At 35.5% G+C, this 15,507-nt stretch overlaps 1 protein-coding gene across 3 annotated transcripts in view; it reads left to right on the top strand.

Moving 5' to 3' along the window:
* The window catches only part of LOC127063716 (inhibitory POU protein), a 41,742-nt gene that overhangs the window by 12,342 nt on the left and 13,893 nt on the right, over nucleotides 1-15,507 (top strand). For 2 of the 3 annotated variants that reach the window (XM_050993844.1, XM_050993938.1), the window contains exon 2: nucleotides 8,945-9,001. The exons of the other annotated variant lie outside the window; for it this stretch is intronic. In XM_050993844.1, the coding sequence (XP_050849801.1) occupies nucleotides 8,945-9,001 (57 nt within the window). The remainder of the gene's footprint in view (nucleotides 1-8,944; nucleotides 9,002-15,507) is intronic. 3 annotated transcript variants of the gene reach the window in all.

Below are 15,507 nucleotides of genomic sequence, written 5' to 3' on the forward strand. Positions count from 1 at the left end.
CTAATGTGATCGGCAATAAAGATGATCCGGAAGATCAGAGAGAACTTGAGGGAGTGAAACAGAGATGGAAAGAAAGAGAGAAAGAGAGAGAGAGAGAGAGAGAGAGAGAGAGAGAGAGAGAGAGAGAGAGAAGGGGAAGACATAATTGCCTCGTTGGCAAAAGGCTGCTGGCGGAAAACAGTATAGCACAACGGAACATGCTAGTGGCGAACGGAGAACGAAAAAAATGGAGAACGATGAGGGGTCGACTTGCCTTTGAGGGGTTGAGATGAAGAGAGACAGAAAAAGTGAGAGAGAGAGAGAGAGAGAGAGAGAGAGAGAGAGAGAGACAGATAGAAGAAGAGAGATAGAAACACGAAGGAAGACGTAAATAGGGAGGAGAAGAGAAAGAGAGGGCTGGTTTAGGGAGGACGATGGTAGCAGAAAGAGATAGAAAGAGATAGTAAAAGAGATAGAGAGAAAGAGAGAGAAAGAGAGAGGGACAGACAGACAGACAGAGAGAGAGGGTGAGTCGAGTTTATTCCGAAGGGTGGCGTAGCTAGGTAGCTCGGAGGGAGCCGTGCGCGAGAGAGTCGACCCGGTCGAAGCGAACCTCCATTAGAGGAGGTCTCTTGCTATCGCTGTGTACGCCCGTTATAGCGGCAGTAGCAATGACGAGACTGCCTGTTAACCAGACGGGAGTTCGACCGCGTCAGAGACCATTTTTGACAGTCCGAATCACTTTCTCCTCTTCCACAATGTCGGCCTACTCGGTAAATGGGATAATGAAAATTGATGCGTCTGTAGCGTCGAAAGTATTTTTTTATTCGACTCTCGGTTCGATAGGTCAGTCGTTGCTTTTTCGAATTCCTTTTTTCTTTTCCTTTTTTTTTTTACACAATTTTTTTTTCTAATCGTAAGATAATACTTGTTGGATAATACTTTAGGCGAGATATCATTTCGGTTTTCTTTTCGCTTACGCTTTTACATTTTATAATTCATTTTAAATGAGACATTGGGCTATATTCGAGGTAGATATATTGCAACGACTTAATTATTTCTTTCCTGTCTTGACGTATCATCAATTGTCTTGTTACTTTAATTGACATTTGAGTCTATCGAATGACTATTATAATACGATAGTATTTTCTAATCGTAATAAAGCAATGAAAATTTTTGTAAATCAAGTAAGTACATAAGTCGTACGTATATGCGTTTAATCGGGTGAAACATTTTATAAATCATTCTTATGGAGAAGCTATCCATCATGAACGGTTCATTGCGGTCTATCTCGTTTGTCAATTTTTATCCTAATTGTCGTTGTGTTGCTACAGTTTTCCAAGTTCGGAAGAAAAGTCGATCCTCTGGTCTGGGAATCAACACCCCGCTGTTGACGAAGAACACATGATGGATGGGAAATGATTGTGCAAGAACCTCGCTTTATCATACTTAACAACAATCCATTGAATTTCGAAAGAAAAGTGCAGGAGTTAAACGATAATTCTCGAGTACTGTTATTGATTATTTGAAATCCTCTAAAACAGTTTAACGACGTGTTTAATGACGAGTTTCAACGATGATTAATTAGTTCGATTCGCTTGTTTCGAAAAGAATACAAACTGTAAATAAATCTGTAAAGTATGGTATTAGGTATATAAGAACATTGTAAATATAACAAATATAACAATGAAATTTGATTTCAATTCTGAAACAGAGAATTTACGTTAGAAATTCTAAGCTTCTCCCAACATCGATCGTGTATCTTGTCGTGTATACGTAGAGATACATACATAGATATACATACATATAGCTATGTATAAATGTTCGTGAAAAAGAAAAGAAAGAGAGAGAGAGAGAGAGAGAGAGAGAGAGAGAGAGAGAGAGAGAGAGAGAGAGAGAGAGAGAGAGAAAATATCTACATCCGTCGAAGCAATCGTATCGAGCTTTTTCCTTCGGAAATATTTCCTTCGTTCTCGATCGGTGCCCTTTCGTTTTCCCTTTGCTTCGCTCATGTTCGCTATTTCACGTTAGTGAAGGTATATGGTCGGAGAAGGATAGCCGGAACAGGCAAGTTGAGCATGGCGGCTGAGTATAGTGTGGATGGTGTGGATCGATGAGAGAAAGCGGCCGGTCTGATTGGCGGGGCTGCGGGGGCGGAACGGTACGTAGCCAATGAGCGTGGCTAGCGTCGATATATGTGTGTAGTGTGCCTACGAAATCACTGATTTTTCATTCGAACCAAGGCACGATTTTGATGACTCCTTTCTAAATAGTGTCAGACCGAACATTTGACGATTTAATATTTTCTTCGATTCGGATGGAACGTTAAACATCGATAATGTCGGGATCTACGAATGTTTCTCTCTCTTCTTTCTTTTCCATAAGTCATATATTCAAATTTGAAACTTATGTAAATCGGGGATGATACTCGTAGAAACTAAATGGCCAATCGGTGTACAGATTCAAGCGATAATTCCAACAGTTCATACATTATTGATTGTCGAATTAGCGTTACGTTATCAAATGGCGAAAGGCGGAGAGTTAAAATAAATACGCCGATGAATTATGACAGAGTTAACGTTCGCAGTTTGACTTTGCTTTATTATCGTTCCACTCGTTTCGTCGTTGAGGATCAACGAGGAGGGACTATTAATTCCTCGATTTAGATCGAAAATGGAAAAGGTCTCCTTGTGAAAAATGTTTGCCGTACGGTCAGCTGGGGAACTCACGGCATTTAGAAATTCCAACTGTGAAAGCTGATAAACTGCTCTCGCCTGGTACCTACAACGTCTGATTACCTGCTACTGTCGCTTTCTGAATTTTCAAGATTGCATTAGTTCACTTCATATCCTCCTTTGAACGCGAGCGGCGCAATGACGTTTCCTGGAATCACATAATAGCGTTCTCTACATTAAAAGCAAAAAAATCGTTAGCAGGGAAAGAGTTAACGAGGAATACGGGCCACGGCGTCTACGAATCAGAATATTACATTACAAAATTTCATAAATTCTCTTTAGAGAGCTCTTAGGCGCTTCGCGCTTCGCCGAGGCTTGCGTTTTTCTCTTGAAATAATTATGAGACGGAGTCAACGCAAATCCGCCTGTCTGCTGCCTACCGTACCCCCTTACCTTCCTATCCTCTACCTTTCTATGCTGCATCTAACGCGATCGAAAAGATTTACTCTCGAGCTACTTGCGCTCGCGTTAAAACGTCTTCTTTGAGATTCGAATTAACTCTCGAGAAGTGTGACGGCATGTAACGGTCCTCTACTCGTGTTTTGCATTATTCGAGATATAAAAGGGGAAAATCTCTCGGCGAATTTGCTGAGGTATGTGTGTGTATGTATGTACGTATACGTGATACATAATATCACGTAAAATGAAAAAAGTGAATTTATTACGCACATAGATATATAATATATATTATACATGATTCATAAATGCACGCTAATATAAGTAAAAAAACACATGAACACACGTTCTATATATTTTAGTTTTCGAGTTAACGATGATTAAAGAAAATATTTCAAATACCTATGTGCGAAGGAGGAACTGCGAAGAGTAATCTTTCGGGACCATACTTTCTTTCGTTTCGATTAAATGCAACTTGTTTATTTTGATTTTTGACGGAACGATCTGCAGGAACTACTGCATATGCCCCAGTGCGAGCAATCTTGAATAACAGCTTCAGAAATCGATGGATTGAGCCAGGTAGAACCAATGCCTGATCACCACAATCTATTGATCTCAACTCATTAGATTTTTATTTTTGAAGCCATTTAAAAATCATTGCGTATTCAACGAAAGTGAATAATACGCAGTCTGCGAGAAAGGATGGATTTGAGATTACTCGAAGAATATTTGGTATTTTTGAGACTACTCGAAGAATATCTGGTATTTATTAATGGAGCGAGTGCGAAATGTTACGGCGTATAATAACGTTTGTTCAGGCACGTAGCGGCATTTTGAATATTTTCTTTAATTATCTATGTATAACTCGAGAACCAAGGTATATAGGGCATACGTTCGTACGACGTTTTTAATGTGTAAGTTTACCACTTGAAATATTGACACGCATTTATGAATTCCCCTGTATATTATATACTATAATTTTAAGGAAATGTTGGAATAATTTAAAAGTCGCTATGACTTTCGATTCTAACGAAAGGTGAACGACAAAAACAAAGGTTAGAAGGATAAAGTGAAAGTAAGCTTGAGATGTGTTTAGAATGGCTCAAACAAGTCTGTTGAATAATATAGAATGGTTGACAGTAACCGGGAGAGGGCAAGTGTGTCCGATTATAACAAAAGTGAGGAGAGACGTAGCCTCATTTGATATTAACCGGCGGATGAGAGCCCCGAAGTGCAGAAAGATTTCGAACACGACTTCACACTTTGACTCCAGGTCCCCAGTAAATTTAGATAATTATCAGCTGAAGTTCCGACGAAGGGAACTTTCTCAGGAACCTTTGACCGATCGAAGACCCTCGGTCCTCGAGTGTTTTTTGCGATATTTTGTTTTATTCCATTTTAAACTCGATTTAACCTGAGATGTCGTCCTTGTAATTCGAATTTCGAACGAAATTATTTTCACGAAACTCAATGACAATTAATATACTCATTTACTTATTAATCAACTATTTTCTATGACCTTATTTAAGATTTTAAATAATTTAAATAGAAATATATCCAATAATACAACAGAAATAGTTCATTATTTTTATTAATCGTTTCGTTAATTATAATCTCAACTGTGAAATATAGATATTAACATAAATCATCAGCGTATATACACATATTTGACGTATACCCATATACATATCTGCGTATGTATATAAAAGCAATGAAATTCGGGAACGTACTCGTATTCGTAACGGCACGTATAATATAGAGCTCTACCGATGTATTTTCTGGCAATCAATCGTGAGTTTCGGATTGGATTTATCGACGAGAAGCACCTTTTGTTGCGGCTGCACCAGCGCACCATTCTGCCATGGTTAAACAAGGGAATGGCCGAATTTACTGATCGATCTCTTCTCTCACAACCGGAATATACATGACGATCTCTTCGAATTTCGGATGTTGGTTACATTGTAAATACTATGATTTCCTTGAAAATTTTACGAGTTGAAAATACAATACGAACATATTATCTTGTAAATAATATTCCAAAGAATAATTTCAATAAATTTCTCATTGGTTTCGATCTTTAATAAATCTTCACACGTGATCAGAAAAGACAAGGAATCTGATAGCATAATATTTAATTTTTCATAGAGAATTGAAAGAAATTTTTGTCAAGTTTGAAGCTAGAGATAAAAAAAAATTAACCAAATAGAGAGAGAGAGAAGAGAGAGAGAGAGAGAGAGAGAGAGAGAGAGAGAGAGAGAGAGAGAGAGAGAGAGAGAATGAATTTCGTCGTATTCGGAAAGGATCGGGAATCATTCCCAAACACGATTGTGGTTGATTTACAATCGGCCATGCATGTTCTCTGATAATCAAACGGGAGTTTCCGATTGGATTTGACCGTTGTGCGCGGCACTGTCTCCCAATATTGTAGCGTGCGTCGCAATACCGTGTGCCACTACTACCAACTCGTACTGCGAAGGAAAATCAATTAGCCGGGCTAACTGATCCGGTCGCGGCTGTTTGCTCGCTCGCAAGTGTTCTGTTCTGTGCTTTCTAGCGTATGTGCATGTGCCTATGTATGTATGTATATGTAGCAAATAGATGTACTCGTAATGACTGACGGACAGCTCTATATCTATCTATCTATATATATATATATATATATATATATATATATATATATATATATACATATGTACATATATATACATATGTATATATATGTCTATATATGTATGTATGTATATATGTATGTATCCGTTCATGTGTGAATGGATACACGCATACAAACACTGACGATTCGATAGATCTTTGTATTTACCGTCGATGTGTACAACAAGTACCAAAGTACACACGTACACATACAGATAAACATTCACGAGCGATCTATGATCTATCCATACGTACATAGAAACGTGTAGATGTATATAGGTTCATACGTGTGTTTAGACGAAGGTATACACATTTTCGTGTGCATGCTTCGTTCGTTCGTAGAAGATGGAGAAACGTTTGTACGACCTCTTCGAATATTTGTAGAGTATTATCGTGACGTTAGATACTGCCGTTGCCAAGTTTTATCTGCTAGATCATAAAAAGTCTGCAATGTATACCATCGAAATGATTTATGAATTGATTTCTTTTCCTCGTTGAGATTTCGTTTCTTCCTAATCCTTAAAAATTTTTACTCACGTAATTACAACGTATCAATGTTTAATGCAGTTTCACGTATACGTATAATATTTGTATAACAATTTGTGTAATAATGTAATGTTTCCATTATTTTTACAGTAATATTTACTTAAAATTTGATATAATCTTTTTTTTTCCGAATTAAAAAAAAGTAAATTATAAATGAAAAGAGTTACGTTTCCTCTTTTCCTTTTTTCTAAAGCGATGTTTTTGATAGGTCATAGCGAACCCTATATTATATTCGTAGAGATAAAGGGTAAAACCTCTGTGAGATGGAAAATTCGTAGATCCTGAAACACGACGCGTTCCTGACAATCGCCCTATCCTACTTCTCTTGTCAGTTTCTATGCTGCTTTCAGGGGACATCCTCGGGAACGTCACGCGAAATGACAATTCTGTCGGTCTATTTCCCATCGAAAATTATTCCAAGATACGTCGACAGTGCGATGCAAATGTTCCATGTATGATGAACGATAATAAAATATTACTATAATATTATATCTGAAAAAAGTAAACAGTTTCTTATTCTAGTACGTGATATTATTAATTATGCTTATTAAACGAATACAAACTCTACTCGAATAATCGAATTGAAATAAAATTTAAGAGTCGTAGCAAAAGAAACGAGCTCGATATCTGGAAATTTATAATAAGACATTGATCATCACTATTCGAATTAAAATAACTATACGTTGAAAAACTATACGTAAAAATATAGATAAAAATTTTCACTTCGTGACATATTTTTAATCGTGACGAGGTCTGCTTAAAAATTAATAAGAATGGACGAGTCGGGATAAACGATTTCTTTAAATGACAACACAAGTACATAGAATGAAAAATGATAACAAGATAAATAATATATTCCATTACATATTTCTTTCATTCATGGTTATATTTTTTTTTCCTCGATCACGATAATAATAGTATTAATAATAACAAGAACAACAACAATAATAATAATAATAAAAATAATTATAATAACAATAATAATGAGTGATGATGATAATGATGATAATAATATTTGTTTCAGAAGAAAATGAATGAGTAAAAATAGAAAAAACTCAAATAATAATAATAATAATAATAACGACAACATTAATAATAATAATCATTAGAATATCTTAATTATTTATGCAATTTCTATTTTAAGCAAAATGCATTTCCGATTGTACAATTTATGTATAATGTCTCACAAGGTTTCTGCGTATTCGATTCATCCCCACAAATGCTTGAAAAGATCTTTCGTACTTTAAAGGTTTCACAGAAAATATAAATAGGTAATAATAATAACAACAACATTGATAATAATAACAATAATAATCTTATATCGAGGACAAAATGACGAATAAATTGACGAATAAAAGGGGATTGTAGTTGATAAAAAAAGAAGACAAAGAGAGAGAGAGAGAGAGAGAGAGAGAGAGAGAGAGAGAGAGAGAGAGAGAGAGAGAGAGAGAGAGAGAGAGAGAGACAAAACAAAAAAATCCAGAAGTCGATGATCCCCGACAATGGTCTGGAAAGTTCGTGACACGTTGATTGGCTGCGTTGATCTAGTAAAGTGATGTGTTTCATTGTAATAACGCGATCATCGTCATCAGTCGAGCAAGTGAAATGAGGAGTAAGAGGGAAATAGTAGAAAGCAAGGGAAGAGTGGTGGAGAAAGAGGAGGGTGAGAACGACAGGGAATGGAGAATTACCCGACGCTTTTTTAATAAGGACGATATTGAATTACCTAGTTCTGTGCGCGTATCCCGAAATGACTCATTTAATTTGCGACGGCGTCGCGACGCCGTTGTGCCCCGATTCTGTCAATCTTAACTGTTCGCTTTAAATATACATATTATGCGATCGGTGGAAATGAAATATGCAGATTGGATGAATATTAAGTCGCGTTGACAGATAAATCCTCCGCGTTCACTTCTTCGAAAATCGTTGCGATCGAAAATATTTCGTCTGCGTCGGTCATTAAACTCGTATTAAATGTCATTAAGGATAATAATGACTGGGACTATCGTTCTCTGAAAGTTTCTTTTTTCCTCTCTCTCTCTCTCTCTTTCTTCCTTTCGCTTTTTATAATCTATATTTTCGTTTATCTTTACGTATTATTCGTCAAATTTGATAAATCGATGGATAGATCGCAATTTTTTCGTTTGAGGCGAGAAAGATACTCAGAGATAAATGCCGGAGCTATATTTTTTTCTACCGACTTATGATTTGGTAATTGTAATTTTTTTCTGGCGATAGGATTTTCGATTTTTTTTCTTTCTCTTTTTTATAGTTTTTCTCCTTCGCCGTCGCGTCGATCTATATCCGAGAAGAAAGGACGTCGGGAAAAGCTTTGGATTTAGTAATGGGGTCGTAAAGAGTAGACGATTCGTTATATGACTAGTGTATTTTTTGCCCGAATTTTAGTGTCTAGATTCTATTGAAACGTCGAACGATTCTATTTTTTGCTTGAATTATCGTTAATCATATATCAATTTCGTTTAAAAGATTACGCTTGTTTTTTTCTTTTTCTTTTTCTTTTTACGCGTCCTCTTGTATTTTATTAAAAAAAAAAAAAATCAATAATGTACGACGTTCCATCATGTCTTTGCCCATGTTGTATGTCACGTTCTTTAAAAAGAAAATTTTTAATATTGCAGAGTCGTATATTGGAAGATGCATCCATAATGTGCAATTCATGGTCACCGAGGCATAACGTAAGTATCTTACTAATCTGTGTTAAGAAATGTATATACCTACAAGAGAAATGCATATGTGCGAAGAGAAAATAAACAGAAGTTGGGCAAAGAAGTTAGTCGAATTCTTAGCTTGTTCCTTTTCTTTATTACGTTAATTTTAATACTACTATTAGATTAGTCTCGAAGTCTGCGAATGAGTTGATTGACATCGTCGCGAATTATTTCGTAGTAAGTCTGACTAACATTAAATAATGATCGACAATTTCGTTATATATAAGCAGATAGCAAGAAATAACTTTCTTTAAATAAAATTTTCCTGATTTTTATATAATATAAAACTTTTTTTAAGAGATCGAATTAACGATGTCATACAGTGTCCAGTAATGTTTCGTTTACTCGTTACAATTTTTTATTAATCTATACATAACAGTTACATTCTATAATTTTGTTTTATAAAGTAACTCTTTTTACTCTTCTTTTAAATCATTTTTAAATATCTTTTACATGTTTATAACAAACATGTTCATAATAAATAATAGTAATATAAATGATTCGATATATCTGCCAAAATTTATGCGTGCAAAGTATTCATACAGAGCGATTAAAATATTCCCTAAAAATGTTCCATTGTTGACGTTAGCTTGCAATATTCGCTAGTTCTTTTTTTATACAAAAATTACGATAAGACAAAGAAATATACATTTACAGAAGATTATGATAAATGTACGAATACTTTTTACATTTATTATAGATAAATCTAAAGTTTGATTGAACTGTGAGGTAAGACAGAAAATATTTGATAGAAGATAATCGCACGAGGCTGACTTTGATTATCTCTTAAAACGGTATTTCTTTTCGTTATATGTAATTTATCATTGTAAGATTTCAGAAAATTTTTATCCACTGTTATTATGAATGAAACAAAAAGATTTAAATACATTGGAAAAAGGGTTGTAAGATTTTTTGAGGTAATTCTTGATCAATTTTGGATCAATCGTAAGGTAAGAAGCAGAAGTTTCAAAAAAAAAAAAATGTAAGAAGGAGAATTCGTCGTTGTATACACGTAGTTACGGTGGTTGGGTTCGCATAAACTTGGTAACTCGTGGTTATGATTATGGGCCAAAAGTAAATTGATTATTCAAATATACGATGAGCTAGTACGAGGATAGTTTGAGTGTCATAAAAAGAACCCAAGTGTCAATTATGCTTTTCACCGATGCAGTAGACACCTGCAGCTGCGAATAATCTATTCCGTTGAATAATTTTTCTTAACACATTTTCTTTTTTTTGTTAAATATATAAAAATCGTGTTACCCTGATAAACTGTATCTTCTTTTCTTTCCGTTTAAAGAATTACTTTTTGTTTTGAGTTTGCGGAACATCTGCGACGTTGATTGGAAAAATCATTTTTCGATATTCGTTCTGAATCTTACATTTTTTTTTTCAGAAAGCGTCGTGGTTATAAATGAATTCTCACTTTTTCTTGCGACGATATCGATCGAAGAGAAGCGAAGAGACACAGAGAGAGAAAGAGAGAGAGAGAGAGAGAAAGAGAGAGAGAAAGAAAGACAAAGAGAGAGAGAGAGAGAGAGAGAGAAAGAGAGAGAGAGAGAGAGAGAGAGAGAGAGAGAGAGAGAAAGATAAAGAGAAAGAGAAAGAAAGAAAAAGAGAGAGCCAAAGAACTGCTTTCATTATTCGATACTAAGTTCGATGTAAATCCGAATTTTTTATTAATTGGATTCTTACCCAGGAAGAGGAGAAGGAGGAAGAAGAGGAGGCGGGGGAGGGAAAGTTAAGCAAATTTTAAACGCGCTATAACGAAGACCGGTATAATATTCCTTTCTAGACAGTAGGTACTCCGCCATGCAAGTGATAATTTGAATAGTCTGCTTGTTTTCGTGTCAGACGTCAGATTTTCTGGAAGAATTTATTTATTCATGGCTCAGACTACTCCGCGATGTAGGTTATCGGACGGAAATAACGTAATCGTCCCAATTTGCGATATCCGATACTCGTCGGTCCCCAGTATGCTTCGTATTCAGATCGGCGTAACCACGATTCGATCGCTAATTAATGACGTAAATTCACTCGGATACTCAACTGGTACGTGTGATATACGCCGATGCCCATCTTTTTCTCTTATTGGGAATGAAAAACGATTAAATACAGAAAAACAAAATAAATAGGGAAACTAACTCTCTTTTGGTCTCTTTCTCTTTCTCTCTCTCTCTCTTTCTCTCTCCCTCTCTTTCTCCCTCTCTCTCTCTCTTTTTCTCTCTCTCTTCATTTCATGCATAACAACGTAGTGCAAGCTTTTAATGCAACTTTGATGATCGTTCGATCGGCAACCGAATAATTCCACGAAACGATAATCGACAGGCGTAAACAGATTTCAATAACCAACATCAATTATATATATCGAATTACGATAAATTTTCCAAGGAGATGGATCTATCCTAATTAAAATAGCTACCTAACTGATCTAAGTTTCATTAAAAACGTTCGATGGTATAACAAATTAGTTTTTTTCGCATCAATGGTTATAAATATTTGCAAAATAAAATATTGAAATTTTTGATTGAAAAATTTGATCGAAATCGTTACGATTATCTATTTAATAAATTGTATATCGTTGATTTAATCGCCTTCGTGGGCGCATCAGCGAGAAGAGGGCATCGATAAATTAACTCCCGTTCCATCTTCCGACAGGGTGCGGTAATTCAATTGTAATTGGCTAATCCTTAACGGTGGCTCCACTCGGAAGATGTATTTAGCCGTTGCGTGGGGTCCTGCTTCTACAGGCAGCTCAGAAAAATGACTCTATTAACCGCGGCGACGTGAAGAAGCGAAACGTGGAGAAGGGAAGAAGAGAAAGTTTGCTAAACAACTCTACGAGCTGTTAACCACGTGTTCTAACAAGAGCAATCTGTATCTTTGCCCTCTCTGTATCTCTCCCTCTTTCCTTCTCTCTTTCTCTTTCTTTCTCTATCGTTCTCGTTCTGTCCTTGGGATCTCTTACAAGATAGGAAGGATCGTTTCTGAAATTCGAGAGAACGTATGATCATCTCAGGTGCTTTGACCGACCCTAAATAAGCCTTACATTCGAAAAAGAAGAATAAGAAGAAGAAGAAGAAGACGAACACGAGCTCCTTCGAAACAAGAGCTCCTTCACGATTTATCGCCCTGTTAACACTTTCCAAGGGCGAAGTATTTCTTTTCTTCGTAACAACGTCTCTCTCGCAAATGGCTAGCATTTATCGCTCGTTTCTGAGTAATGTCAAGTGGAATTAAGTAAATAGATTGTTGGAGAAACGAGGAGCTTTCGATCTTCCTCTAATTTCTACAAAAATAGATACTAGAGCTTTCTTTAATCGAGTTTAATCTTTCGAATTTATTTGGAATAATAAAATTTTAATTACAATCTTGATTTTAGTTGGCGATAATTCTAATAGTTTGTGATATGGTATTATTAAATAATCAATTTTTACATAATAATTTTCACACACACACACACATATATATGTATATATACATATGTTAGTAGGTATAACGTTAGTTTATATGTTCGATGAATAAACTCGTTCAGGTGTAAAGCTCTCCATTCGTAAGAGCCGTTCAGATAATCGCTTTTTTCGCGTTCGTACGAGTCGATGTCGCAAGGGAATCGGAGTGTATCTAGGGATGATCGAAAGAGAAAGGAGGAGGAACGGCGAAAGGGGCTGCCGCCACGAGATTAGAAAAAGTGGCGGCGGTTCAGCAACCTAGAGACAGCGAACAGGGCATATAAGGTAGTAGTAGTGCTCATACCCGACGAAGACACGAGAAGTTCATAAATAATCGAAGCGTCGGAGTACGACGGTGGTTTTCACATGAAACATTGATCGAGCAATGCGGACGTTACCGCTCGTAATGAATATAGGAGCAGTGAATCACCTTTGGCCCCGTCCGACCAAGCACATCGTGCTAACGATATTTTGATAACTCCCGCGTATAAATTTTCGTGGGCCGACCTCGTTACAATACCCGTATTTTGATGAGTACTTTGAAAAGTCGCTAAACGACGGAAAGTTTTCTCTTTGAGAGATATTCAAGGTCGACTTGAGAAATTCTGAACGCGATTAGTTTCGTTCCTTTTTGTTTTTGTGTCTGTTTGTAAGCGTTTTTTCTTTTTTGCGAATTTAGAAAAGAATTAATCATTATTTTTTACTGCATAGCTATAAAAATATTGTAACATAGAATAAAATATTTGACTTTTTAATGAATGTTCTGTGTGAATTTATCGATTAAATTTCTTTTTGTTTTCCAAAGAGAGAGAGAGAGAGGGACAGAAGGAGAGAGAGAAAAGAATATCATAATCTCTGCCTATTGGTAATTTCAATTAACTCTATAGAAACGACGTTATGGGAATAGACTTCATCGGCGCGTTAAATTATTAATTACATTCCACAGAGAGAGAGGTTAACATTGAAGACTCGTTTTCCGCACGTCAGTTGGTACCCAATTTAAGTTTAATAATGTGACTACGAGTTTTGAAACAATGCAGTAATAAAATACAAAAATAATCAGCAATACCGCTTTATGACGTTAAACTTTTCATAATTCTTTGGATAAAAGAGAGGCCGACTACATTCACGTTAACGGTTCTCTTTTATTAACGAGACGCTTTTGTTCGCGAGGGTAGGTATTTTATCGATGAATTTTTCCCATTTTACGAACGATTCGCATAATATACATTTTAGCAGTCACATTCACTGAAGCGTTAATTTCTACAATTGTTTTGTACTCGAAAACTTAAATGAAACATTTCATTAAAAATCAAATGGCTTTCTTTCAAAGTGTAGAGTTATTGATTTGTTGCATAAAAAGAGTCAATGTTTTTCGTTGTTAAATAAAAAAATCGAATAAATGTAAATAAGACAGTTCTCACCGGTTGAGATACTAACCTCCTATATCAATATTTGTTAACTTAAATTTGCTAGCTTAAAATTAATCGTTGGTAAATATTCGCTAAGCCTTGTATATTTTGTATTACTTGTATTACACGATTTTTTTTTTTTTTTTTTGATAAGATGTATATCGAAAGTACGAAGGATTAATTGAACAGGAGAAAAATATTTAATACAAATTAATTTTCCTGGAATTTGATATATTCTTGGTCAAAGAAATGCACTATACTTTTCGAACAACGTTCGAGTCTTGCGAGTCCGAAGGTACGAGTGACAGATGTAGTTGACGCGAAATGTCCCATATAATATCGATTGCCACGTTATAGAAGCGTATCTGAGTAAAAAGCGACCATGAATCCAACGCATAACTGTTATTAAGAGAACCCCCTATCGAAATGGATGGAAACAAACCCTTGACGTTCAGAAAAAAAAGAACGTATATCATGCCACGTCGGATACTGTTTCAGTGCATCCCTTTTACGTCTTATCCTTTCGTAAGAAACAATCAAAATTAATGATCTCAGACGACACAAGTACATAAATCAATAAGCACGATGACATTAATGTATTAAGTATTAGCAGAAACATATCGTTTCTTCAAAGAACTTCATAACTTAAAAATTTTCTATGATTTTTAACAATTAATTTATCATATCGAATCATCTGCAAAAATATATTCGAATATGTTAATACGTTAATCTTTGCAATCTTGTTTGCGTATGATTTCATGTATTGCATACTAATGCAGTTATATTGAGATGGAATATAAATCGATAGCTTTAAAGAGATATCGATATCTTTGTTATACCTTTAAAATAAACGAAACATAAAAAAAAGAAAAACAAGTAAACAAATGTCCGAAAAACGTTGCAGACTATTAAAAGTATTAATTAATATCAGTTTCACTCTTTCGTACTTAGATTTCGTACTCGAAAATATATTCGAACGTGTTTATACGTGCAATCTTCCTCAGTTCACGTTTCATGCTTCTTCACGTTCATTTTCATTGGCATTGAGAGTTGACTTTTTGGGGAGGGTTCGAATCGTGCTACTTCGAAATACATAGAAGGGACTGGGAACCCTTGCTATCGTCCAGTTTCATAACTAACACCGTTGACTGTCCCGTCCACTATCCCTTGGGTCGTCTGGTTAAGTGTCCATCTTTCAGATCAACTCCTGGTTAACTTGTGACGAATGAATTCGATTTGCGAATATTCTGGGGTGGGTGCTGTCGCGAATGCGATTACTAAATTGATATCGTTACGCTTTGACGTATGATAATATTGTACGGTTTGTATTTCGAACAGAGAGAATACGTTTCCTTTGGTAAATAAGATAGCTACCATTTAATAGATACGTGTTAACGACGTCGAAAGTGTGTCAACAACGTTATATATATTCTCGGAACACGTAGTTTTACTATCGAATTCTTTTAATATTGTTATGTATAACTAATAAGATGATTAAAAGTGTCAAAAATAATGTAGCAGTGTCGTTATGTAATTTACGTAGACTTTCGACCATTTTCATTTTCGTTTGTTAAAATCTTAACGAATAATATATCATAAAAATTTTAAT

The sequence above is a fragment of the Vespula vulgaris genome, chromosome 1 (assembly GCF_905475345.1).
Source record: "Vespula vulgaris chromosome 1, iyVesVulg1.1, whole genome shotgun sequence".
Taxonomy (NCBI): Eukaryota; Metazoa; Arthropoda; class Insecta; order Hymenoptera; family Vespidae; genus Vespula; species Vespula vulgaris.